Source organism: Chelonia mydas, chromosome 12 (assembly GCF_015237465.2).
Source record: "Chelonia mydas isolate rCheMyd1 chromosome 12, rCheMyd1.pri.v2, whole genome shotgun sequence".
In the NCBI taxonomy this organism is placed as follows: domain Eukaryota; kingdom Metazoa; phylum Chordata; order Testudines; family Cheloniidae; genus Chelonia; species Chelonia mydas.
Window position 1 is genome coordinate 16,341,126 of NC_051252.2, and position 27,322 is coordinate 16,368,447.

Below are 27,322 nucleotides of genomic sequence, written 5' to 3' on the forward strand. Positions count from 1 at the left end.
CTGAAATTGCAGAATTAATGGCTTTGTCAAGTGAAACACTTAGTACTTTTGATTTTTGTTATGAAGGAAAGAAATTAGAAGAGAAAGTTGAGGAAGATTAATTTTTATTTGAAAGCCTGTTAAAAAATGGAAATAAAGCTCAATCCGTAACCTAAAAATACGTTGTATTTAAAACTTAGGAAAAGGCTGGGGAGGAACAATAAATGACAGGAAATTCATTGGGACTTTCTGCTAATTTGATTTCTGCACTGGTTTGTAACATGGCTGTCATAAGAGTAGCTGGGCAAGGGAGAAATGGACATTACTCTTCCTTACGTAAGGAAGTTTGACCAGAATTACTGGGGCTGTAATGCTTTTCGCAAAAGTGAGGCTTTTCTGATAGCGTGGCTTCCTGTTTTTAAATGCTTTTCTAACCTACATAAGAAGAGATGCACAATCTTTCCTTGCTCTCTGCTGGTTGAAATAAAAATCTTACTAAGCAAGTTAATGAATATGAAAAAAGAGCCAACTGAACTCTTGTACCATGCTCTAAATACCAACCTAAAGAAATCGTATCTGAATCAACTCAGGTAATACACATGCTTCATGAGAGCTAGGTAAAATTTTCAAGTGTCTAAGTCCCATTTTCAAAAACCATGTAGGTGCGTAGGAGTTTAAATCCCATTGACTTTCAGATACATATTATTCTGCTACTGTTCATTGACTTTCAATGGGCCTTAGGTCCTGTCTACACTAAGGGGGCTATAGTGGCATAGCTACAGTGCTGTAGCTGTGCCAGCATAACCCAGTAGTGTAGACACAGCCTACAGCAATGGAAGGGGTTTGTCTGTCACTATAGGAACACCACCTGCCAGAGCAACAGCAGCGAGGTTGACAGAAGCATTCTTCCACTGGCCTACCTGCGTCTACACCAGGGGTTAGGCTGACATAGCTACAGCGCTTGGGGTATGCATTTTCATACCTCTGAGTGCCGTAGCTATGTAGACCTAAATTTTAAGTGTAGACCAAGCCGTAGACTCCTAAGCAGCAAAGTAACTTTCAAAAAAGAGACTTAGGCTTCTAACTCATTTAGACACTTCTGAAAATTTTAACTTTAGTCTAACCACACAGTACTGCAGTGAGAAGGCCAAGCAGGTTTTTCTCCTGATCCAACCCCCTTTGTAGTCAATGGGAGTTATCCATTGTTTTTGGTGGGACCTGGATCAGACCACAGGTGCACATGCTGAGGCTCTCCATAGTCAGGTAAGGTTCCCATTGACATCAATAGGAGTCTTACTTGAGACTATAGGGGAAAATAGGGTGCCATGGATACATTTTGGATGTCTGTTCTCAAAGTCTGAAGAACCTCCATTCATCATAATAATACTGAAGAGGCAGAGTCTATTCCATACACATTCAGTTGCACATTTGTCATTGTCAGTAGAGAATGATCTAGGCAGCTTCTAGGCTTCATTCCTTCTATTGTTCCTTTTCTCTTTTTCCTTAATATTAATTGTATAACTTAGTTTTGTTCACATTTTACTGAATATGATAGCTCTTTCATTACCGTGTATATCATTTTATGGTTGCATTTACTGACTCTTTAAAACTCAAATATAAATTATAGATAAAAATTAACAAACAGACGCAAAAATCATGTAGGTTTTGATTCAGAAATGCATGCCTTTTCATGATAGCTTTTAAACGTATACTTAAGCATGTGCTTAAATGCCATCCTGAATAAGCACATGCTTAAGAGTGTTTCTGAATCAGGGCCTTACTTACTAAGTTTGTTGCTAAGAGACTCCTAAGGGCTTGGTTTACAATAAGTGCCCTTTTACAGATCAGAAGGCAAAATTCTAGCCCAAATCCAGAGACCAAAAGAGCAATTTCCTTTTTTAGACCTGACATAGGAAAAAGATTTAAATATAGAACCAACATTTTGGATATGCATAAGGGGATTTGAAGACACTTATGTACGCAGTCGTGTTTTGTCTGTAACGATAAATTACACTATCTATAATTTTTTTATTTGTTTGTGCCACAAGTACTCCTTTTCTTTTTGCGAATACAGACTAACACGGCTGCTACTCTGAAACCTATAATTTTTTTTTTAATCAACGGATTTGTTATAATGAGCAGTTACTAACAGATGGTATTCTAAGGAGAACTGGTCAATATCTTATTTTTCCATTTGATATGCAGCTGCTAAAACAAGCCACATGTGAATTTTATTAAATCATTTGAATTTTCTATCTGTTCAGGGCACTATAGATTTAAACCATGTAGATATCTGGCTCCACCTTAAAGTAAAAAAAAAAAAATCGTTAATTACAGTTGTGCACAATAATGCATGTGAAACTCTGCAGAAGGATGGAACACTAGCTTTATAATCTGTTGCCCAGCTATCAAATACCTCTAGAAAATGAATTGAGAGTTTCATGCATGTGATAGTTTGAGCAGTTTTTACAAATAAGTACAAATTTATTATTCATTATTTTGAATACCATTGATGATCTGTGAGGTTTTGAGCAAATTGCTATTTGGCATTAGAATAATTCCTTTGTGGTAGTGATATCATGAAAAAAGTTGTGATGGAATTGTCTTCACGATAGGGCATTCTTGGAGCTGGAAATCTTTCTTTAGGCTGACACCAGAGGAGCAAGAACTTTACAGGTATTTTCACTGAAATATATTCCAAAGTTTGCGTTTTTCTTTACTGGACTGCGTATAACTCTCATGGAGTTACACAGATGGGGTGCTGATTCAGAGCCCATTAATGCAATGGGCTTTGGACAGGTTGATGTGAAGAAGTGCCATAACATTTTAGGATTAGATAACATGGAGTGCCTTACTCTAACCCTTTACTCACTGAAGGGGGAAGTTTTGCCAATGGGATGATTCTCTCCTTTTCCTCATGCTCGGCAGAAGCACCTTGGTAGTGGTTCTAGCCCTGCAGTTATGGGACGGTAGGAGAACTGGCTGAGGAACGCAGCACTGGTTAATGCAACCTAAGGCCTCTTTGCACTGCAGGCTGTAGAATCACACCCGGACTTGATAGGGGGGAGTGAATAGTAGTTGAATTGGAGGCATGCTTACAAGGGCAGTCAGGAGCTGGTGAAGCTGGGCGACAAAGGGGCTTGTGGTTAGATCTCCCTTGCCTTTTCCGGATCCATGGATTATGGGGACAGAATCCTGAGCTGCTTCCATGAAGGGATAGAGAAGTGGTAGAAGCGCCATGCATCAAACTTGCAGAGTTTCTGCTCACTTTACACAGTTTTTTCCTGCACAAAGGAAACGGAACCCTTAATCTGGGGACAATCTAAAGCAGGATAATGCATAACAGTTAAACATTTAGCACGACCCAGTCAGCCTTGCCCTCCTCCCACTGTTCCAGTTTTTAAAAATTCTCTTCCAACAATTCCATAAACAGTATTTCTCTTGGCAGGGAAGCACTCACATCTCCATATATATCCAACTAACCAACCAAATATTGAACAACTGATAAGATGTGTGCCCTGCTTCACTTTGCAAAGTGCCAGCACATTGTTAGTGCTGTACAAATAAATAATAATTCAGATGCTTTTTTGTTGTCTTTGTTCAGGAATGCATTGTAGCATAATATAATAAAACGTAAATAGCTCCAGAACAAGCATTAGAAAAGCTCGAGCTAATCCTATTGTTTGTTTTGTTTTGTTTTAATAATCCCCACAGGTTTGGTTAACACTAAGTGAACATCTTTAGGTATATTTTGTGATCATGTTGTTATCTGGTGGTTCATTTTACCCTTTCACTGAAACGTGGAGCTATCTCAGTAACTCTGAGTACCAGATCCTATCTTCCTTACTCATATAAAACACGCTTTAATTTCATGGGGCATTTGCCTCGCTAAGGATTGCAGGATTGGCCTAAAGGATAACAGTTCTGCTCAATGTGTATTAACACATTTTTTCACACTTTTCTTGATAATGACTCAGGTACCTGTTTAATGTGCGGGGTCAGTTGTGAGGCAGTTTTAGTATTCATAAATCATTAACAAGTCTTTTTGGTGACATCAGCCAGCAGTTAATAGAAGCCTTGAATTATTGGATATACCTGTTTTGACAGACTACTCAGAGAACTCTTTAAAAAAAGGGGATGTTAATTGTACCACACTGTAAATGCGAAATTGCATCCAGGCTGTTCGTGTATTGAAATTGTCTTTACAATAAACACTCAGGTAGGTGTTGATTTGACTTCAGGATAATGATTTAAAAATAAATTGACCCTTGATGAGGGAGTTGGAGTTTCTGGTTTAATGTATTGCAGTTTTCTCTTGCCTTCAGTGCCTTTAAATGCCACACAAATAATTCCTTCATAACAAGTGCCTTTTCAGGAGATGTATGCAGCTGACAGTTAATATAGAATTATTGCCCCTGAATGCATTTTTGTAATTACTTCCCAGAGATCTGTCTTTGTGTTAGAAGACATTTCACACTTTAGTAACATAAGTGTTTGGGGAGAACATGAGCAATAATTACGAGCAGTCTTTCAGTGAAAATAAACCTAAAAACTATAAAAAAGCTAATGCTAAAGTTGGTTAGAGACAGTGAGGAATTTGTTTCGTATGTTATGCGTGTCTAAAATATCCAAGTTTAATAACCTATCAGTAAGTAAAGTAAAAAAATGCAATAAAGATGCAAAGAAACTGGTTTCTAATTTTTAAGCGATAATGAAACTAAAAACTGATTAAATGTGACACATTACTTGAGACAGAATAAAGAAACTTAATCTGAGTGCTCCTATAGGAGATTTCTGCTATAATGGAAAATGAAATGACAGTTTGAACAATAAAAAATTAGCATCATTTAATAAAAAGTTTCTACTACATCTTGACTAAAGAATATCGTGGATGGCCTGAAATCCAAGAAAGCCAAAGTTCCAGGAAGTTATTTTGTGTGTGTGTTTGCCCATAGGACCTAATTCTAAACTCACTGAAGTCAGTGGAAAGAATCCCATTGACTCCAGAGGGCTTTAGCTCAGACCTAGTATCTGTATGTACATGTACCAAAATCAGTAAACCCAAAAATGAGCTAAGGTCCAAAGAAGTATTCACAAATGCAAATTCTGGTACTTAAACACTGACCGTGCTTGCAAATATATGAAGATGTTGAGTGAAGTCAGTGGGAATTTCACCCATTGTACTTGTCCCAAGAGGTGTACTGTTGAAATATACAGACAACTCAGAACTCCCTAGGAAACAGAAAGGTCATCTAAGACTTTCAAACATTACTTTTGTGTATTTTCAGTGTTTTAAGTTTTTCTGTTACATTATATTCTATATATCAAGTAACTCCTGTCCAGAGATTTATATACAGTACTCTACAGCTAGGAGTAACCACTGTGATGATCACCTAGTGTGACTTTCTGTGTAACACAGGCCATAGAACTTACCCAAAATATGCTCTAGTTCAAACAGGAATTATCTTTTGGAAATAGCAGTTAGAATTTCTCAAATCAAATCTCAAATCAAAGTGAGTTAAGGCAAAAATGAAACCAAAGTTTCTTTTCTTTATTTTGTACAACAGAAGACGAGCATACATAGGAAAAACAAATATTTAGTGTAGAACTAGCTGAGTACTGGTGGTGAAAAAAAATCCCACCAAACATACTTTGTGTTTTGGAGAACCTCCACTTTGCCGTTTGCCTAAAAATAGCCATTTTGCAGGCTTTTTCTTAATACTGCAAGTTATTAATTAGATATTTTATAAATAAGATAGTTAAGTTTAAGGTCGTGCCCTCAAAATATTGTTACATTTAGGTTATCACAAAGAGCAGGGAGACCTCATATTTAAGAATTTTGCAAAAAGTACAGTGGTAGAAATTGTTTAGTTGTCAGATTGTAGAGCATGAGACATAAACAGCCACCTTCCTCTTCATAATTTAATGCTCAATTAGTCCTTTTAAAACACATTCTTTTCCACTAAACACACAAGTGGTGATTACTCTTTACCCGTGAACCCAATGTGCATTTCTTCCCCCACTACGAAGTTAAAGAAAAACACCAGGAAAAGTTTATATATTTAAAATGTTAATTCAGAACCCATATTGTGGTGATTACTATTATGTTGTGAAATGCTGTAGCATTGATACAATACACATCACCTGAAAGACACTGACTTTTGAGTACTACACATATTAATATTTTATTCCTAACTCACTTCATATAGTAGTTTTAAGTTGGGTTAGTGTGTGGAATTCTGCATTACTAATTCAATTTATTGTTGTTTGAAAGAGTTATCTAGCACTAAGCAGCCTGTCCTCATCCCTGCCCTTCCAAAAAAAACTTACATAGCACCATTCTTGCTTGCCTGTACAGTCTGTTGTCAGAATCAAACAAATGACAGCTTGGAGAAGTTGGAATGGCCATAGCCCTAGGAGGTCACAAGGAGGTAACAATATACAATTTTCATGGTTCAAGGGTAGCCTTATCCTACTGTTCTTCATTACAGCACTGCAGTGAGATCAATTTTATTAAGTTTTACGTCTTAGGAGGCCAACACCATTAACTACATGCTGGATCAAATAATTTTTTTTGTATTACGATTGTTTTTTCCTCTTGTTGGGAGAGGAGAGGAACTGATGCACAGAATTCTAAGTCTGTAAGAAGTGTTTGTTTGAGCAGTGAGTGGATTGCATAGCAACCTGAATTTCAGTTGCTTCGACGTCTTTCGTATACAGGTCCCATACAATTTGACGATACCTGCAATTTACCGCAGTATTGCATGTGCTGTCCTTTCTATGGTCTTCATTTGTTTTTTCAACCATTTTCCTGTTTCTTTCTTTTTTTTATGGTGTATTGACACTGAGTGTGAAAGACTTAGGCTGCTGTGCACTTTAGAGTTTTAAACGTGCTTGCTTTTGATCCCCTTAGCATGTACTAGAGATCAACAGAGTGCCTTTGCCTCAACCTAGCGCTCAGATTGAACTTTTATTTTTTGACATAACTTGGTCTTGTGAACCAACACATTGGCTTCTTTTTGTGTGTTTGAAATAGTTTTATTTTGTATATAGCAAAGTAGAACTACTAACAATTACATTCACTGCTGCTTTTGTGCTGTGTATACATACAATTGTAAGGTACAACACAAGCATGCACATGATAAAGATTTAAATATTTTAAAAGGATTTTTAAAGAAGATCTTAAGCTTCAAAAACATGCTTCACTGGGAATATACAGCAAATGAGAAACTTCTCTGCCTACACTCTTTACCCTCAGATTTGTTTGCTCTTTCTAACTGGACAATATTAATAAATTTTTGCCCAAATTTATTGTTCTTGGACTATAACCTGCCGATAAATTTGGGCATCTCTGTTATCTCATAATATCAGAGACCGCTTTTAAATGTTAACAAACTTAATACAGTTAATTCAAACACAGACACTGAACTGACATTTAACAGTAGAAAAACACTTATTAATAACATTTTAGATTAGGCTTTTTACCCTTAGTTTTTCTTTTGTCCACACTTTTTAATTGTACATGAAGTTTCTTCCCGCATTTAGGAGTTCACTGGCCGACATGAAATCACAACACAGGAACGTTATGCCTTGTTGGTAAAACATGGGACAGATTTGTTTCTGGTGTAATACCACTGAAGTCAGTGGAGTTACATCAGGGATTAATTTAGCTCCATCAGTTTGGCTGGTTATAACACCAAAGCTTCCATCCCTTAGGCTATAAACCTTTTCATCTGTGACTTTTGCTCCAACCACCTGGTTTGCATCTCTGGACAAACATTCAGGAAATATTTTAAACCTCTGTAAGGCCATATTTTGCCCCCCCCCCCTTTTTTTTTTTTTGCTGCTACTAAGATACTGTCTTTATCAAATGGGTATGAATATGTTGCTGTGAATGTGCCCTCTGGGTAGTCACCTTATGGTGGGTTTTGAAGGTGCGTCCTAAAGTACTACTGCATATATTGGGATGGTGGGGGAGTTTTGGAACTCTTTTACAAAGAAATTCTGCAGGACCGGATCTTCCTCGTCTGCTGTTGGGAGCCCCAAGATACTAAGATTCTCCTTCATAAGGGGCATGTCCACCATTCAGTGCACGTGACTCTGGTCCTCTCTTCTGACAAGTCCAGGAGGAAGCTGTGTCCCTCTGCGGGTTGGCTTAAGAGGGTGATGACTGTTTTATCACAGTGCGACTGCTCTGCTAAGGTGTTGGTGAGCTAGAGATGTCAGTGTCTTGGCCTTTTTTTTGTTTTTCTTTACGTTTTCAAAAGTGACCAATGTGACTTCCGTGGTATGCATATGTTTACATGTATAGCTGTTATAACTTGTCAAGTGTAAGCATTTCCTTTATGAATTACTGTTCTACCTGTGTCTGGTTAAACTACTTACAAAAGAACTGTTGCACAGTTAGAAGGTGAATGTAGTATCAACTATAATGAGACATACTTTTGATAGAAGCCCCACAACTTGAGGAATTTATAACTAGATTGGACTTAGTACTAGATAATATGCTATAGGGCAGTGGTTCTCAACCAGGGAGGCCGCCAAGCAGGGCCAGAATTAGACTTGCTGGAGCCCAGGGTAGAAAGCTGGAGCTGCACCGCATGGGGCTGAAGACCAGGGCCCTGAGCCCTGCCACCTAGGGCTGAAGGCGGAGCCTGAACAACTTAGTTTTGTGGGGCCCCCTGTACCATGTGGCCTCACGCAATTGCCTTGCTTGCTACCCCCTAATGCCAGCCCTGGCTTTTATATGCAGAAAACTAGTTGTTGTGGCACAGGTGGGCCGTGGAGTTTTTATAGCATATGGGGGGGTGGGGGGAGAGGGCTCAGAAAAAAACGATTGAGAATCCCTGCTACAGGGAATAATCCTGCACTTGCCTTGCAAAATTGTACTGAAAATATATCAGAACAAGCACAAAATGAACTTGCTTGCCTTTTGCCATGATGATAGGAAAAAGAGCCATGTTTTACTTGCCCCTGTCTTTTTGCAATTCTGAAATTGCCTAAAAGGTTCTTTCCGTCGCTAATTTCTATAGACCAAATCCTGAGAGGCAATGTGCACTTGCATCTCCCAACTGCAAATCAATGGGAATTGCAGGTGGTCATAACCTCTTGGGATTTAGACCCAACATTTTGTGTCTCTAATTGTATGCTGCCAGTTGATGCTGCTAAATTTTATTTTTATTTATTATTATTTGTATTACCATAGTGCCTAAGATCCCTACTCAAGGATCGGGACCCTATTATGCTAGGCTCTGTACAAACACAGAAGAAAAAGGTGATCTTTTAACATACAAAATATAATGGGTGAAATCCTGGCCCCATTGAAGTCAAATCAGAGTTTGGCCATTGATTTCAATGGGGGCAAGATTTCACCCTGTGTGAGTAATTTATTTTAAAAGTGTCAGTTTTAAAAAATTGTATGATTTCCGTAATAGAGAAATTCATGAACAGTTCACATGCTATACACCACTATATTAATTATATGGACTAGAATAAAATATCAGGGTTGGAAGGGACCTCAGGAGGTCATCTAGTCCAACCCCCTGCTCAAAGCAGGACCAATCCCCAATTTTTGCGCCAGATCCCAAATGGCCCCCTCAAGGATTGAGCTCACAACCCTGGGTTTAGCAGGCCATTGATTCTAACTTCCAAATAAGCCAAATTTAATGAATTCCTCTCCTTGGTGTATTTCTTAGGTCAGCATGCCACTTAGTAACACTGATCTATTTTGGCCTTTTCTATTTTTGAAGAACTACCTTATTTCTAGAAAATAAACCCATCACTTACAAAGAAAAATGATTAAGACTCACTGAAAACACTAACCGTAGTGGCAAATAAAATAACATTTTATTAACACTATTGTCCCGACTGTCATTAAGATAGTAGGGTAAAATATTTGTGTGTTGATGCACAGCAAACATTTTAAACCTGATGCAATACAAACTGGCTGTTTTCTGTAACTTTAGGCATCGTAAGTTATATTTTCAAGGCTGATCATTCAAATTGAAGCCTCCACTTCAGTTACGCAGCCAAGTGATTAAATACATTGAAAGCAACAATTAGAAATGGTTGCTATCCTTTGGACGTTCAATAGTCTGTTCAGTGTCTTGTTTGAGACACTGTTGAGTATGAGTGGTTGTGAGTTTTTTGAATAGCCTATATACTTGCAGCTCAAGTATGCCAGCTGTACAGATCATGCACATCTGTGAAACACAAAGATTTTTTTATTAGAATTAATTAGCAGTCATTTATTTAAACAAACCAGTGCCAGCAGTTTTCTTGTGTTGACTTTTCCACATAACCTCTGTGCTACATACAGATTTGTCCTGGTGTTGCTTGGTAACAGTATGTCAGTGTTAATATGCTACCCTCTCAATAATATGTACCTTGTGGGAATTCCTGGATATGTCAGTAAGTGTGATTTTTTTTTTTTGCAGTATGTACAATAAGAAACTATTATTTATGCTAATCAGATTAAGCAATCCTAGCTCTAAGGGCATCGTAAATATTTACTACTCAGGCAAACAATAAAATTTGCAATTGATAGCATGTTTTATTCACTGATCTCAAAGCACCTTTAGAAAGGTGGATAAGTGCTTATCTTCATGTTATAGATTGAAAAACAGGCATGGGGAGGTTAAATGACAGGCCTAAGGCAGACAGAGAATCAGTGGCAGGGTAGGTCTTCTGATGCCTGCTGATCAAATCACTAGTTCATGCTGTCTCCTCCGTATCTACTGGGGAACTGAGCCTTCTCACAGGTAAGCAGAATGGTCTCTATGGCCATTTGTGAGACTCTTTTAGGTTTCCACCCCCTCTTTTTTCCTGGTATGTTCCATTCCCAAGTGCAGGTGTTACCCAGGCTCTACAAAAGCGTTGTACAAATAGCCTTTTCTATTGTATATTTCTAGCCTTGAAGAGACACGTTAGTGTTGTGCAGATTTGATCCCTTTGAAGACAATGCCTCCTTAGCACTACCAGCTTGATGAGTAAGAATTAGAGCCTGCTCCCAGTTCTGGGTCACAGATGGTAACCATTAGGTTGGCATAATTTTTACTTATGGTGACTTACAATCTTTTTTGTAAGTTTTTTTTGTTTTGTTTTTGTTTGGCAACTTTTCTTAGTTTTAATAGTCAAAATGGAACATGTGGTGTCTCTCTTCTGAAATTCGTTCCATTAGGATCCATGTAGCAATCCTTGAGATTAGGCATGTTATACTATAAACTCATAAGAAACTCAGCCAAAGTCTTTAGAAAACTCATTCTTAAAGAATGAGTTAACAGTATGGCTACATGGAGGAGGATGCAAAGCTTTTAATTATTAGCTTACCTATTTGGATCAGCCCACATTGGTTAGTGACCAAAAAACCACATTTGATGACTGCTTACTTTTATGAAATGAGTTGATGCTCTCAGTCCATTTTCCTACTGTTATGTGGCCAAATCCCAAATACACAGCAACCTAAAGCATCACCAATGACAGCCTTGTTGGCAATTTCTGCAGAGGCACAAAGACTTAATAGGCAGGAGTAACTATCACACTCCTAATATGTATGTTCTTTAGTTCTTGGTTGTGACACATTGATAAGGCAACGTGTGCTACCGCTGTATTTGGCTTACCTTGCTTTGCCGCTCACTGAAGACCTCTTTCCAAAGAAAAGCCTCAAAGTCTGTCAGCCCAGCACCTTTCACAGGCACTAAATTTACTTTAAAAGAAAAAAAGTAAGCTGTCAGTGATAGTGAGGTCCTCCGTGCTGATATTCATATTCAATGTAAATGAAATTAACTCAAAAAATAGACAACATGCTTTTCTTATCCATCGTGCTTGCTGTAGATCCTGCTTTATAAAGCAAGAATCAAGAAGAAGAGTCTAATAAAGATAACATTCAAAGGAGATTGACAATAAGATGGAGAGAATCATGCACAAGTACAATTCTTTGAGTACAGAATCTCAATTTAGAGCAATTTTTCCTCTGCTAAATAACTCATTTTATACAAGATTCGTTTCTGTGCTGTTACACATACATATGTCGAGTAATGAAACTTTGGAAGGTTGCTTTTGGTGAAGCAAATCTCCTGTTTTAATAGGAAATAAAAAGATTTTTTATAAATTGTTGCATTGCAGATGTAAATCTGTTGTCTTACCTCAATACAAATTATTTTTCCGAAAGCAGTATGCTAAATTATTTGTTGTTGTTGGATACAGATGAGCAAATTCATCCCTGGTGCAGTCATGTAATTATTGGAGTCATACTAAGGATGAATTTGTGGCAGTATGTTCACCAGATCAGCTGATCGTCAAAAGGAAACATTTCTATTCTGCTGTGTTGTATAGGTCCCTGGAACCTCCACTAATCTGCCCGAGCCCTTTTTATTTTTTTGGCATTGGAAAGGCCAGTTTTAGAAAGCCTTTCTCTAAGTTTGCCATTAGCAGTCAGAACAGAATTATGTGTCAGTTCTTTAAATTGGATTTATATACTTGGACTATTTTTATAGGTTTCTGTCTTATAAAACTAGGAGAGTTGACATTCTGATTTATTAACTATCAACTCTACAAGACATACAGGCTTTAGAGAGATTGAATGAGCTGTAATGTTTGTGATTCAAGTCTGGGATGAGAGATTGTAAAAAGATGTGTTAAGTAAATATGACAAAACGAAAACGATAATTTGAAAATATACATTAAATTATGTGTTAAGTAAAGCAAAGCTATCATAGCCTTAAATGTAACTTATTATTTGGGTAGGTACCAGTTCAGAGAGAACCAGAATTATGTTTTTTTTTCCTACAATACATTGTTACTAAAGGAAGAGGCTGAAAATCATGAGATTCAGAGAACAGTATAAACTGAATAAACATAGTCCAAACAATGACTTACAACATAGAGAGCTTACTGAATAATTTTTCTTGTTACCAAACCCTTAAATTCATTGCCACTGTACTAGTGGTAGATCTCCTTTCTTTAGATGAATATAATAGGTAGCTTTTAATGAATATTTTCTATTGAAAATATCTGTATAAACTGACAGTAAAAGAACCTGAAAATGTGTAGATCATTTAATTGTTGAGAGATGCTACATACACCACAAGCAAAAGCATTGATTTTTAATATTTCCATTGCAGTCTGAAGGGTATGTCATGCTATGAGTGCTCTGTGGAAAACTGCAGAACAGTTTACACCTGTTGATTTACGCTATTGTGTTCAGTGCAGATGTTTGAAAATGTGTGTTTTCAATGGATGGCAGTAATAGAACCCTACTAACTTTATATATATGAATTGAAGTGCTTATAGTTCCTAGCTTTCATCTTGAATAAATTGTATTTCTCAGTTTAGTTTCATTTTTTCAGTATTTGTTGGCATTAATCTCTTTGGATCTAATCCCATATGAGAAATGATTGATCTGTATAATCACTGGTGTTTCCTTCATAATTTAAAAAACAAACAAACAACCCAATGACTTTATAATATCTCATTAAAAATTTGGATCAAGAAGAGATACCCTCAGTCCTGTTTAACAAACTAGCTTCCATCGTATAAATTCAGACAATGAACAACTTGGAACTTCTAACAGAAGATTCTGTGAATTCAATTTTTTATTGCAGTTTGTGCTTCAGGTTCAGTTTTATGATGATTCTTTACAGTCCACACACTTTATTAAAACAGAGTTTAAGATGAATGGAAGGAGGCAAAATAGGCAAACCAGTCTAATAGCATGATTTGAATATGCTCTTTGCATACTGCATACACTATGTAGGTAGAGAGCCTGATTCTTACCTCCATTAGACCAGTTTTACACTGGGTTATTTCCATTGAGGGCAATGGATTTAATCCTGACTTATGTTGGTGTAAGTGAAAAGAGAAGCAGGTCCTTAATTATATCTCTGTTTTAAACTTGCAGTTTATTCCTTTCCCTTTAAATTTCCATTTTCCTAAATTTGGATCACAGTTTAAAATAAAGGTTTCAGAGTAGCAGCTGTGTTAGTCTGTATCCGCAAAAAGAAAAGGAGGACTTAATTTGTTAGTCTCTAAGGTGCCACAAGTCCTCCTCTTCTTTTTGTAGTTTAAAATAAAGAATATCTAAGAAATCTGAATATCAAATACTATAATGTTAACCCGACAACTGGAATTCAAAGCATGTCTGCCTAGCAAATTGACTTAGGTTAGCTCAGGTCTAGTGGAACTACTCACATACCAGAAGTTAAAGAGATATGGGGGCCTTAAAACAGATAATTTTTTCTTGGTGATGCTTGAAGATTGGGGTTTTTTTGGGGCGGGGAGCCACGGGAAATAAAGAATTAAAATCCAGCACTTAACTTTTCTTAACAATAATAATTGTTAATTATTATTAACAATAATTAACCTTGCCAGTTTGTAACGTGCTGTGAATCTGCTTCAAATAATGAAATGCTAACAGATTGGTATGATGGAGACCTAGAGGTTCCTACCATACACACACTAAAGAAGATTAGAAGAAAGTATCTTTGGAGGATTCACACCAAATATTAAAGAATACAATTGAAAGTTGTTAAACTGCATGATACAAAAAAACATTAATATAATGAGAGGTGTCAGGAATAATGTGAAGTGAGAGCTAGGGTAATTAAATATCTAATAGATGCAAGACCATTTCTTTAAATTTTTTTCCTCAGACCCCTAAAACTTACAGTGGAGTATATTCTTCCTGTTGGCAGGAGGCCTAGGAGGAGAGCTGGAGAATGAGGTGAAAGACAGCCGGGCCCTGGAAGAGAGGAACAGCGTGACGAGTCAGGAAGAGAGAAATGAGGAAGATGAAGACATGGAGGATGAGTCAATTTACACCTGCGATAACTGTCAGCAGGACTTCGATTCACTGGCAGACCTGACTGAACATAGGGCACACCACTGTCCTGGAGGTAATGTTAAACTAGCTTTACAATTCTGACAGGTGGTTAGCTGGGTAATTGGACATAGCAACAGCTTGAGGCCTCAAGTGAGATTAAAGAATTAATAATGTAATTTTACAGTTAATGTAATTTTATTGTGGTGCCTTGGGTAGCCTTTGTTCACTTCTTTAATAAAATTAAAATAAAAGCAACAGCTTTCCAATTGGAATTTGTCAGTAATTATGCTAGATAAAAATGTTGTCGTTTTTTTATTAGCTCCAAAAGTTTTAGACTGTTTTTTTTTCCCCTTCAAATGGAGGAAGGTTGGTTAGTTCAAAGTTAAATGATTTAAGTGTGCAAAATTCTAGGGAAGAGAGACACTAAAGTCCTCTGAACCCATTAAGTGGACGTGACAATTTCTGAGATTAAGTTTTAGGATGAGATTTGTAATCCCACACTAAACAAGGGTCATACTACCGCTTAATGGGTCATTACTGCATTTCCTTTTGAAGTTTAAGGAGATGGTGATGGGTGTCATCACAAACTGATCTTGATTTTATTTTCTGAAAAGAGAGAATGAGCTCAGAGCATTGATGTGAACAATTGCAACATATATTGCTCTTACATGGCACTTTCTATGACAGGGAAACCAGCAGGTATTCTACAGATCATGTTAAACTGATTTACTGCCTACGGTAAATATCTTTGCAGGTCTAACCAAAGATGTAAAAAAAAGATATTAGGCGAGCGAGACAGAGCATGTTCATGAGACTAGAGGTCTCCATCCTTATCCTTCCCAGAATGCAATATTCAGCCATCACTTTTTCCCACAAGTCACATCCAAGATCTTTTGTGCCAGTTCTTCTGTGTGGAGACTGGCTAGGTCTTCAGCCACAGAAGGAAGCTTCCTCTCTCCTTCAGATCGATCCTCAGACCTTCAGTCATCTTCCTCTCAAGTGCATCTTCCTCCCCTGGCCTCCTTCATTTGTCTGATAAATAGTTTGTTTCGTGTCTTCTCCTCCCTCCTGCCCCCTAACTGGGCACAACTAAAAATTATGCTACAGGAAATGTATCAGATAGGTTGAGATACCTGCAGCTTTCCAGATATGCTGGTTTAGTCTGCCCTTTGTTCCTTTGACACTTCATGGGGCACATGGTTGGGCTGTCTTGAACCCAGGCCTGTAGCTCTCTTCCTTGCCCTCTTATGGCTGGTTGGAGACGTGAGTTCCCTCTTTTACCCATTTCTGCCTGCTGGGAGGGATGGTAAGTTCTCTTCTGTGCTGCAGGTGGACAGGGATTGCAATCTTAAATATGTCAAGTACTGGTTCCTCTGCTTCCTGCCCTGCCTCCTGAATATGCCTCCTAGAATCGGCGCAGTTCTTGTTCTGCAAGTATTGGGCAGGGGCGAGGGAGCAAACCTGAGGCCCCATCAAAACCTTCAGACGATCTACCTCAAGGTTACTACCCACAGGCTGATAGCCATGGTAGTAGTGATGCAGAGATTCTTTAACATGCACTGAAGCATTGATAGTCTGTGGATGACATTGTTTGTTCATACCTGACTGCCTGAAGGAGTAGCCAAAAACTACATAAACATTGTCGAAGGCCACAACTTCCAAAAAGGAAGGCAGAGGCGCACAGCTGGTACAGCCCTTTGTACACTCAACATGAAGACAGGCAAATGTTTAAAGATGCTGTGCATGTGTAAAGTTCTGTTAGAGCAGGCAGTCACCCAGTGTCTAAGTGCAAAAGCAGCCACTTGAAGGGGAGCATATTCCTTTGTTCATAAAAATAGGCTTAAAAAGGTGTGCCAAAATATATAAAAAGAAAATGACGTTGTTTAGTGTCAGTATTTTCAGGGCCCAATTTTAATTTATTCAAAAATTTACAATTACATTAGTGAGAATAAAAATAAATTCTGTATTTTTGTGGGACCTACCATGACACTGTATATCAGGCTCCAACTCCTGATTTTTGAATTGCAGTTAATACTATTCATGACTGTGCTGTCTTCGTCCATGACGCTGGTACAAAAGGGAAGACATTTTGGCATCAAAAGGCATCGTATAAGGACACATGGAATTGTTCCTGATTAACTGTTCTTGATTAACTCCATGAGTGGACGCTCTTATTCTGGAAGTTATGCTAATCTTCAGGAATAGCTATCACACTTTAAATTTGTATTCTGTCTTAATCAGAACCAAATTTCAAGTGTAGACGTGTCCTAAGTTGTTTGACAAAAGTAAAAATGTTTCATTTAAAGCACAGGGAAAACAAATCTATGCTAAGTTCAACAGAAAAAGATCAGGGTAAAAATCTTTCAGCATTAGAAAATAAGACGTGTTAAAAATATTACCCTATAAAATAAGCTACATGATAGTGTTCTTTCATATACTCCACTTCTTTTATTTGTAGTGCCTGACATACAAGATTGTAAGGTAGTGTCTATCTCTTGGCAAGTAAGGATTTCATATCTTAATTTGAAGCAATGTTTTCAATAGTATATGTGGGTCCAGATCAATACAGGCAATATTTGTGCTGATAATACTACAAAGGTGGTAATAGAACATAACTAATGACTTCCTATGGGATACTGAAGTTAGGAAGACCTTGCAACTCAGGAGTATTGCAAGATTAGACAAGATCACTCCAAAGAATAGGAAAATCCATCTATTTCATTGGAATCCCTTAGAAATTCATTACAGTACACTAAAGTTATAATACACTTTGAAAGCACCTTCTCTGACATGGAAGGAAGTAGCAAACAGCCATTTTCCCCCTTTGCCTTTTCATATACTTCAAGCTTGTTTCTTTCAGGACAAAGCATCATTGAAATGTAGACATCTCTTGTAACATAAATGTGTGGTTTTCTTTTTGATGTCAGTGACAAGTAGATGTTCTCTTTCTGACAGAATTAGGTGCCTTTTATGTCTATTACTCTTGCCTGATGTCTGAGATTGTAGGTTATAGATTCGAAGTTTCTATTGGGATTCTGAAATGGGTTTAAGTGGGGGCAACTTCCAGAGAGGTGGCATCATGTTTCTTCTTTTCCTCCCTCCAAAAAACCAATTAAGAAGTCAGACCTTGGAAATGATCCTTAAGCCAATTAGAAGGTAGTTCTAAAAATGCCTTCCAAAATGAATGAGACTGCTGGGCATATACATTAGATGTCTTGAGTTTTTGAAATTACCTCCCCTTCCTCTTACTTAGAGAGAACCGAGAATTGGCACCCATGACAGACTTGCCACTCCTTTTTTTGAAAACAAATATTTTTTGACCATGGCTGTTATACTTTGGATTGTTGACAATAATATAATTCAAACCTGGATTTACAAATCATCATGTCCCCTCTGGCCAGCAGCAAAAGCCGCATGCTTCAAGCAACTATTCAGCAGTGTATTTGTGTTTTTGGCTGATGCTGTTATTTCTTATCTGATGAAGAGTGGCTGAGAAGCCCCAAGCTTTGCTATGCGTGATTCTGTTGTTGTTTATCCGCATGCATGATTTTCCCTTCAGGATTTTAGCACTTTTCTCAGCCTAAAAATACAGCTCCAGCTTCCCTGTATTTTTGCCTCCTTCACCCATGTTCCCCTCCCGCGCTGCCCTCCCCCATGGTCAGTGTCTATTTGTAAATTACTCTCTCTCTTTTCAGTTTCTCAACTGAATATGGAGTGTTTTTTTAGCACATTAGCACATCAATGAACTGGACAGTAGTAGGTTACATTGGGGTCCTTGAGCATTTCATGAGGTCCTCTTCTGTTGTTGATAACTTTACAGGTTGTCTGTTTCAAACAGCAGCAGAGCTATATATGGAAATTGCCAGCTTGGAAGTGGCTGATTTTTCTAAACTACTGTACGGTAGGAACTAGTTTATAATTAAAGTCTTGCCGTTGCTCCTTTTAATGCCCTGTAACTTGTTCACTAGGCTTACATTTTAAATGAGGTATTGTAACTGTTTCATGCTAGTGTATAATTTTTCATTTTCTTGTATTCACCTACAGAGAACAGTAATTGACTTGCAACTGTATATACAGGAAGCTCACCCAACAGCCACTATATGGCAGCTTGCAAACCTTCAGACTACATCTCATGAATATAATTCTTATGTAGTACTTTGTATTTCACACTTACAAAAACACACTTCTTACATGCTTCCCTCCCCCCTGCAAAATATACAGTAGTTTGCTGCACTTGATTGGCATTTCAGGGTTTATTTTTCTTTTCTTTTTTAATATTACTGATTCCCCCCTCCCCCCCACAGAAGAAACTGAAATGCTGTTGTGTAAAAGCAGTATAGAAAGTTAATTACAGCCCTAGTTTATACAGCTGTGGCTTTAATGACCTACTGGCCCTAATTACTATGTTGTGATTCAGTCTGAGTGCTCTTTCCTTTCCCAGAACCCAGTCGCTTTCTGTTAACCTGGCTAGTGTTTTAAAGTAAAAGGTAATAGATTTCCTTTGTGTATGTGTGTGGTGCTGAAAGTCATTTTTCCTGCTTTCCACAGGAGCATATTAAAATTGGCACCAGAAAAGCCCTGGTAACATTGCCAAACAGTGTAGAAACAAACGTCTTCCCTTAGAGTGCTCATTTCTCAGCATAAGGATGTGAAAGTGGGCACTGGGACAGTTAAATGTTTATCATCATGTTGCTTGAAGGGCTGTTAGCACAAACTTTTTGTGTTGCAGGTAATAACACCTCCAGATGAGATGTACAGGGAAGATAATAACGTGCTGGGGCAGCCTCTGCTGTCCTTGATGACTAGGCATTTTGATTTTGGCCCTGTATTCTGTATATGCAGTCACTGGAATGAATACAAAATACAGTCTGATTGACTTTTCACACTGCCACTGCAGGGATGAAAGGAGCCCCATCCTGTGAGATTCTGAGAAGTCAGTGTTGAGGGGGCTCCACTTCTCACTTGAAGTGCCAAGATATTCTTAGGCTGAGTTCTGGCTGGAATGTCTGAGGGTCTAGCATAGCGGATTCCTGTTACACAGATATTATTTAAGTGTATGGGGCTGGTTTTCATTCAGACTTTGAAGAAGTTCTTTTCAGGACTCCTATAAAAAGCACATCAGTAGGTTACTCTGCCAATGTGGTACCAGCCCTCTCCAGCTTCCTGTTTAAATCCACAGTGAAATGTAACCATCTCTTTAATATTCTTTACTACATTACATAAAATGTATTGCAATGTCTGAATCTGCAGCTGGAACTGAGCAAAAACTCAGTTACAAATCTGATGATAAATAACGCATATGCTAACCTTTGAAGTATCAGCAGTTTAGTTGAGCTTTCTGTGAAATATATTTCTTGAGCTGCTGCTTAAGTATATGCAAACTAGAACTTGTAAGATTTTCACTCGTTCAGTGTGCCAGAGGGACATGTGGTGTGGTTCTGTTTAAGGATGGGAAATGGGGGGCGGGGGGCGTGTTTCAGAGTATATGTATGTGCCCATATGGGAATCTCTCAATCCGAAGGTTGTCCTGGTGTAGTATTTAATGAATTAGGAATGTTTATAAAAGCTTTGCAAAATGTCATGATTCCTGACAGTGTTGCTTTCCAGCAGTCCCGAGAACCTTTCTGCAGTTGAAGGTAGGTGGCATTACCATAGAGTCTGCCTGGGTCCAGGTCTGGGATGTAGACTCAAACTGCGGGCTGTTGCATAGGAAAGGGAGTAGTGGAGGATGCTAAAATGCTAAATGCTAAAATGATGTAGAAATTGTTTCTTTGGCATTTTCTGTAATATTGGTTTTCTGGGTCTGTAGCAGTGCTGCCAATTGACCGTACCAAGGTGGGAGGGGGATACATTTGAATCTAAAATTAGGATTGTTCACCGTGAAGCATCAAATTCTAGGACCGCTTACTCAGGCATAAAGGGTCAAAGGCAGCAGAAATAATGCCTCCTGCCGCACAGGTGTGCGGGCAGCAAAGCAGGGGAGAGCCCATACAAGAGCGTTTCATGCCCACCACACAGTGCATTGCAGATGGGATCTCTGTGGTGGGTCTCTCCAGGTGAACATGCTGGGGCAGGAGGAAGAATGGTGGTATTGTTCTCACAAATAAAGAGTTGTGTGGCCTGCATGGTTCCATATAAGGAGTGGGAATAATGAGCCACGTCTACTACTCCCGTCAACCCGCGAAGAGCCAGAAATAACTGGTGATGGCCTGGCTTCTCAAACTCTTCTTTGGGATGATAATGTCTTCACCACACTTGAATGTGCTGTAGCTCATTTTCACACAAGCAAAGTCCTTTTACCTTGTTTTTTCATCAAAGGGCCCAATGAGGGCCAGTCATTTGAGCTAGAAATAATGGTAGGATGTGTTAGCTTGATTGTGTGGAACTTCAATAAGGAATTATTTATTTTTTAATACTGATTTATTTATCTGTTTTAAAAAAATTGCCTGTCCATAACTCTAGGCAGTGGTGCATACATTTAAAAGGATATAGATAAAATATCACAACCAACCCATCCGCACCAATGACCTCAACCCACAAATACAAAGCAATCAACCAGAATGAAGATGGGTGCAGAATGCACCTATTAAACAAGGTTTCACTCAGAGAGCACATACCTCTGGTGTTCCGGGGACTGCACTGGTTGCCTGTGAGTTTGTAGATGGGTATTGGGTTTGATCTTCAAAGCTCTCAATGGTTTGATACCAGGCTACCCAAAAGACCACCTCTGTCCTCAGGTCGTGCTTCTGCCGTTGCGATCAGCAGAATCACTTGAACCGGAGCTTTCTCAATATTAATGAAAGGGAACTACTGGCACGGTGTTCTTTGTGAAGGCCCATTGGCTCTGGAAATCACTTCCCCACCGAGCTCGGCTAGAGCCCTGATCTGTTTACTTTGTGAACATACTGCTGGGCCCAGCTTTTCTCCAGAGCACCTTGGGAAGGGCTGGAGGGGCGGTTGTTTAATGCTATGAGAGGCCTTTTGTGAGATTCCCCCCCCCCCCCCCCAACCCCCCATGGGAGACGTTTAAAGATTTAACCCTGGCTGGGGAATTTTTATTTTTATATAGTCTGTTACCTGCTTTGTTGATTGTTAATGACATTATGGGAGGGGATGGTGCCCTAAGACCACGGTGACCAGATAGTAAATGTGAAAAATCGGGACAATTTTTTTTCCCCAGGGGACAGGCCAGTAATAGTTGCATATATAAGACAAAGCCCCTAAGATCCGGACAGTTCCAATAATATCGGGATATTTGGTCACCCTACCTAAGCCTGAGTTGGGGGCACATTAGAATATAACATAAGAACGGCCATACTAGGTCAGATCAAAGGTCCATCTAGCCCAGTATCCTGTCTGCTGACATTTGCCAATGCCAAGTGCCCCAGAGGGAATGAACAGAACAGGTAATCATCAAGTGATTAGTTTTGGTTGTTTTATACACTTGAATGAATAATAAATATTTGGGAATAAGAGAGAGGGAGTGAGTTCCAGAATCACTGATTGCAGCTGTGTCAGAATATCTCTTGCAGAGAGTAGTGGATGTCTTTCAGGTAGACAGGGTCCAAACCATTCACTGGTAACAACTGATACTTTAAAGCTCAAGTCAGAAAATAAGTCAGTCAGGACTGTGTACAGACAACCATGCTTCCAGTGGAAGCCATTTTAACCAACAGAAGCTATTTTCTGCGCTAACTTATGTTTTAAAGTGATCCTAAACTCTGTTCTCTTAGCTCCATGGAGTGCACATGGCAGTTGCCTAATTTCAAATTGACAAAAGCTGGATTACTATAGCAGGGTTCACATCCCAAAGTAAAGGCTGTGCCTTTCTTGTCAAGTGCAGATGGGAGAAACCAGTTTTGGCCATAACTGCTCCCTGATAATCTAAATCTGTTGTGGTCTTACACAATCTTCAAAATGCAAACGTGAGTAAAGAATGGCAGGTGTACCCTCCCAACCAAGGGAGCGAATAGAGTGTTCAATATTTTTTTCTAATTTCTTTCTCCAACCTCCTGACTGTCCCTCAGTCTTGTCTGGATTCAGCTTCAGGTAGATTGCCCATATCCAACCCCCTGTCTCAACCAGAGCAGAGCAATGAAATTGAGATATAGATCTGCTTGTCTTCAGCATTCTGAAGGCATCTTATCCCATCTCCTAACGGCCTCATATACTCTTCTGACAATGTGAACGGCTAGACTGAACCATGTGAGACAGCTCTGAGCAGCTGCCCTCTACTACTTTTACTCTCAGAAAGAAAGAATTGGAGCAACTCCATCTATTCCTGCTAGGGACTGCGGACGTGTAAACAATAGCTCGTAATATATGGTATTGAAGGTACCTGACAGAGCTAAAGAAATCCGCATGGCCACTTGATCTGCACCCATCACCAGGAAATCACTAATCAGTGCAGTTAGTGCAGTTTCTGTGCAGAAACCAGATTGGCTGAGTTCAAGCAGATCTGATCTGAGGGTTGTCTTGTCGCAATCCTTCTTTACAGTTCTCCCCCTGTTCCCAGCAAAAAAGAGAAGGAGACTTGAGACATGTTATAAATAGAGAACTGTTATGGGTTACTGCCAATTGACATTGTCTGTAAAACAGCGAGCAGATAAAATATATCCTCTTTATACCAGACCAGCAGTAAACCCTAGCATGTCTGTCCTAGCATGGGGGAAGTGGCAGGGCTATGGCCATCTCCCCACTAGTGGGAGATGGATTATACCTTCCTCTAAGTGGGAGCACTGTGGGGGCGGGGGGTGGACACAGAAAGGTTCTCTCTGTCTTCACAGCAGGAGTCACAATAAAGTCTTCAGTATTTACGAAGAAGAAAAGCAACGAGTAGTGTATTTCACGCATTCATCACTGAGCACAGTTTTTTCATCAAAAATGCTGAGGGAAAAAAGCCTCTCTCAGGTTCATGTCTTTGAGTTTAAAAAGTAGAAATGGTCAGAAAATTTTTCAACATAGAAATTGCAGTAAAAAATGGGGGAGGAAATGTATGAATGTTTTCAAAAATTTGTCTCCTGTTTTTTGACTAACTGTAGCAAAAAGCATAGATACTCGGTAGTAGACACGTGAATGCTTTTGTTGTAGCCTCATTAAACTTGGCTTGTCTACAGACACAGCTGGCATGTTGTTCACTGTGCTCAAGGCATGGGGAAGCCAGAATGCAGCTTCCCCCCAGTGCCGGCTGGCTTAAGGGAAACTAGCCAGCCTGGCTTGGTCTTCTTCAGATGCCCAGCTTTCAGGTGGTTAGCTAGGGCATCCTCTTTAGTGACTTCTGAGTTTAAGGAACTCAGAGCTCAGCCTGCCCTTGATGCTAGCCTTTAGGGGCTGGCTGATACGTTTTTTTTTTGCCAGCTGACAGCCTGCTCTTCACTGCACCCTGCTTTGAGGAAACCTCTGCTGCCTCCTGTCTTTTTGATGGGGTGTATAAGAGGCAGAAGTATTTCAAAGTCAGTGGGAATGGAATGAAGCAGCCCAGCTGGAGAAGACTGAGGAAGACTTGGGCTCTGCAGTTTCATTTCCTATGTGTGCCCCATAACAAATACCTCCTCAGTCTTCTCTGTGCCTTTCATTTCTTTTCGTGTTCCCTAACTGTCTCTGGGCTTGTCTACATTGCTCTGCTCTATGGAGGCATGAATAGCAGTGTGCACCAAAATGCTGCACTGCTACTCTCCCGTGTGGTCACTGTGGGCACAGATTAAAAGGTTCCTAGTTTGCATAAATATAATCCTCTTTAAATAGGATTACATTAATGCAAACTAGGAACCTTTTAATCTGTGCCCACAGCATCCACACGGGGGAGTTACAGTGCAGCACTTCAGTGCACACTGCTGTTCATGCCCCATTGTCCAAACTGGAGTAGTGTAGACAAGCCCTTTTCTTATTACCATTTTTATTACTTTTTTACCTTTTTCTCGTCTTTTACTTCCATTGAACCACCTTCTTTTACAACCAGGAATTTTTTTACTTTTTAAAAACTCTTTTTATGTGAATCTAATATTGGTGGGAGGTGCTGGATTGACACCCCCGAAGACTGGATTCTTCTCCCTACTGAGAGAATCATTTCAGCATAGGTTGCAATAGTACAAACTCTCCCATCACTGATTTCAGAGGGGTAGCCGTGTGAGTCTGTGTCAGCAAAAACAATGAGGAGTCCTTGTGGCACCTTAGAGACTAACAAATTTATTTGGGCATAAGCTGTCGTGGGCTAAAACCCACTCCATCAGATGCATGGAGTGGAATATACAGAAGGGAGGTATAAATACACAGCATATGAAAAGATGGGAGTTGCCTTACCAAGTTGGGGGTTGGTGCTAACAAGCCAATTCAATTAAGGTGGAAGTGGGCTATTCTAGACAGTTCACAAGAAGGGGTGGAAATCACTTTTGTAGTGCTAATGAGGCCAATATAATCAAGGTAGTCCATTTCAAACAGTTGACAAGAAGATGTGAGTATCAGCAGGGGGAAATTAGTTTTTTCAGTGACCCATCGACTCCCAGTCTTTATTCAGGCCTAATTTGATGGTGTCCGTTTGCAAATTAATTCCAGTTCTGCAGTTTCTCGTGGAGTCTGTTTTTGAAGTTTTTTTTGTTGAAGAATTGCCACTTTTAAGTCTGCTATTGATTGACCAGGGAGATTGAAGTGTTCTCCTACTGGTTTTTGAATGTTATAATTCTTGATGTTAGATTTGTGTCCATTTATTCTTTTGCGAAGAGACTGTCCCGTTTGGCCAATGTGCATGGCAGAGGGGCATTGCTAACACATGATGGCATATATCACATTGGTAGATGTGCAGGTGAACGAGCCCTTGATGGTGTGGCTGATCACTGTGCCTCAATCCCTCACCTGAAGGGACTGCCTGTGGAGGGGAGCCACATCTGGCTTCTGCCAACTAGGGTACCAGTTAGTGTAGTTGTACCTTGTTCTAAGTATGAACTTATGTCCATTGGGACTAGTCTGAGACCATCAAACTCATCTATTTTATAGTAACAACATTCAGGCAATTTGGGCTGGATTTGAACTGGTAATCTGGTGGTGAAAGGCTCTAGACCTCATTTCCACTTTCTGCTTAACCATCCAATCTTGTTTTCAGATCCCATTTCAGCTCTCTTGTATAGCATGACAGTGCATTCTCAGGAGTCATTCCTTTTCCTAGCAATGACTGTACTGAGTCTCTCTTGTTTTTAAAGTCACTGTGGTTGAGAACCTCTTAAGTGGAAGCAACAATATACTTATGAAATTAACAGTAATAATAAAAGACAATTGCAAGACAGACAGGGTTATGGAGATTACTAGTTTATTACTACATACTTTCTTTTGCTGTAGTTAATGAAAAAATGCAGGTTGGCATTTTCAGTCTATTCTAGACACTTGTATGGCCCCCTGTAGAATTTGAGCACCTCACAATCTTCAGTGTATTTATCCTGACTACACTCCTGTAAGGTAGGGAAGTACTATTATACCCATTTTATAGAGAGGAAACTGAGGCACACAGTTAATGAGTTGTCCAGGGTCACACAGGAAGTCTTTGGTGGAGCAGGGATTTGATCCCTGGTCTTGATGTCCTCGTCTAGGAGCATGGTCCTAAACACTGGACCATCATTCCTTTTAGAAGGACCACTCTTTTAGCAGATGGATTTTCTAAAGGAGTTAGGCATCCACATTTCATTGACTTGAATACAGGTGATTTATTGCAATTGAAAGGAATTTATTTGGAAATTTGAATTGTACCAATCAATGTCATATCTGCATGCATTAAAACAACAACAAAACCCTTTATCTTGTTGCTCTGGTATGTTAATATGAGATAAAAAGTAGTTTATGAAGTGCCTTCCTCACTTTTTTTCCTAATATTCATTTATGATGATCCTCAAACTTATCTCTTTGTCAACATCTTGTCTGACCTTGGCTTTTGTAATACTGAGTTCCCTGGCTCTCTCAGTGCATTCCTTGAGTGCTGTCTTTGGCTGGTCCACCTGCTCCCTCTTATTGTCTTTGTAATTCCAGCAAGGGGCTCTCTCTCTTTGATGTCCACCTCCTTGCTTTACTTTTCTCAAGGCCGTCATTACTTCAGTTCTTGCTTACTGTACCTTCCTCTCCTCTGGCCACCCTGTTATCACATGCCTCCTGTCCAATCCACATGAAACACAATTGCTTTCCCTATCTTGTCTTCCTTGCCCATCATTCTGACTACCTAATTACATGCAAGCTTTTTGGCTTTCAAGGCTCCTCAAAGCTCTCTCCCTCCCTACTCTATACATCTGCTCTTGTCTCTTATTGTGTTGCCTCTTTCCTTTTCACTCTGCCAGTGATGAAGGCCTTGAATACCCATTCGTTGTCTTCTTCCATGTTTGTCTCTGAGCTTTCTTCCACGATGCTCTGTGTGACTGGAGCACCTTCTATGAATCTTGAGATAGAGTTGCCAACTTTGGTTGGATGAAATCCTGGAGGTTTCATCACATGACATTATCTTTAATTAAAGATTAATCTTTAATTCCTGGAGACTCTAGGACAATCCTGGAG

General features: G+C 39.3%; 1 protein-coding gene across 10 annotated transcripts in view; it reads left to right on the forward strand.

Moving 5' to 3' along the window:
- The window catches only part of ZNF423 (zinc finger protein 423), a 317,131-nt gene that overhangs the window by 92,312 nt on the left and 197,497 nt on the right, over positions 1-27,322 (forward strand). For 5 of the 10 annotated variants that reach the window (XM_037877860.2, XM_043526243.1, XM_043526245.1 and 2 more), the window contains 2 exons: positions 14,670-14,870; positions 18,618-18,698. In XM_037877860.2, the coding sequence (XP_037733788.1) occupies positions 14,670-14,870; positions 18,618-18,698 (282 nt within the window). The remainder of the gene's footprint in view (positions 1-14,669; positions 14,871-18,617; positions 18,699-27,322) is intronic. The other 5 variants (XM_043526244.1, XM_043526247.1, XM_043526249.1 and 2 more) reach the window with 1 other exon arrangement.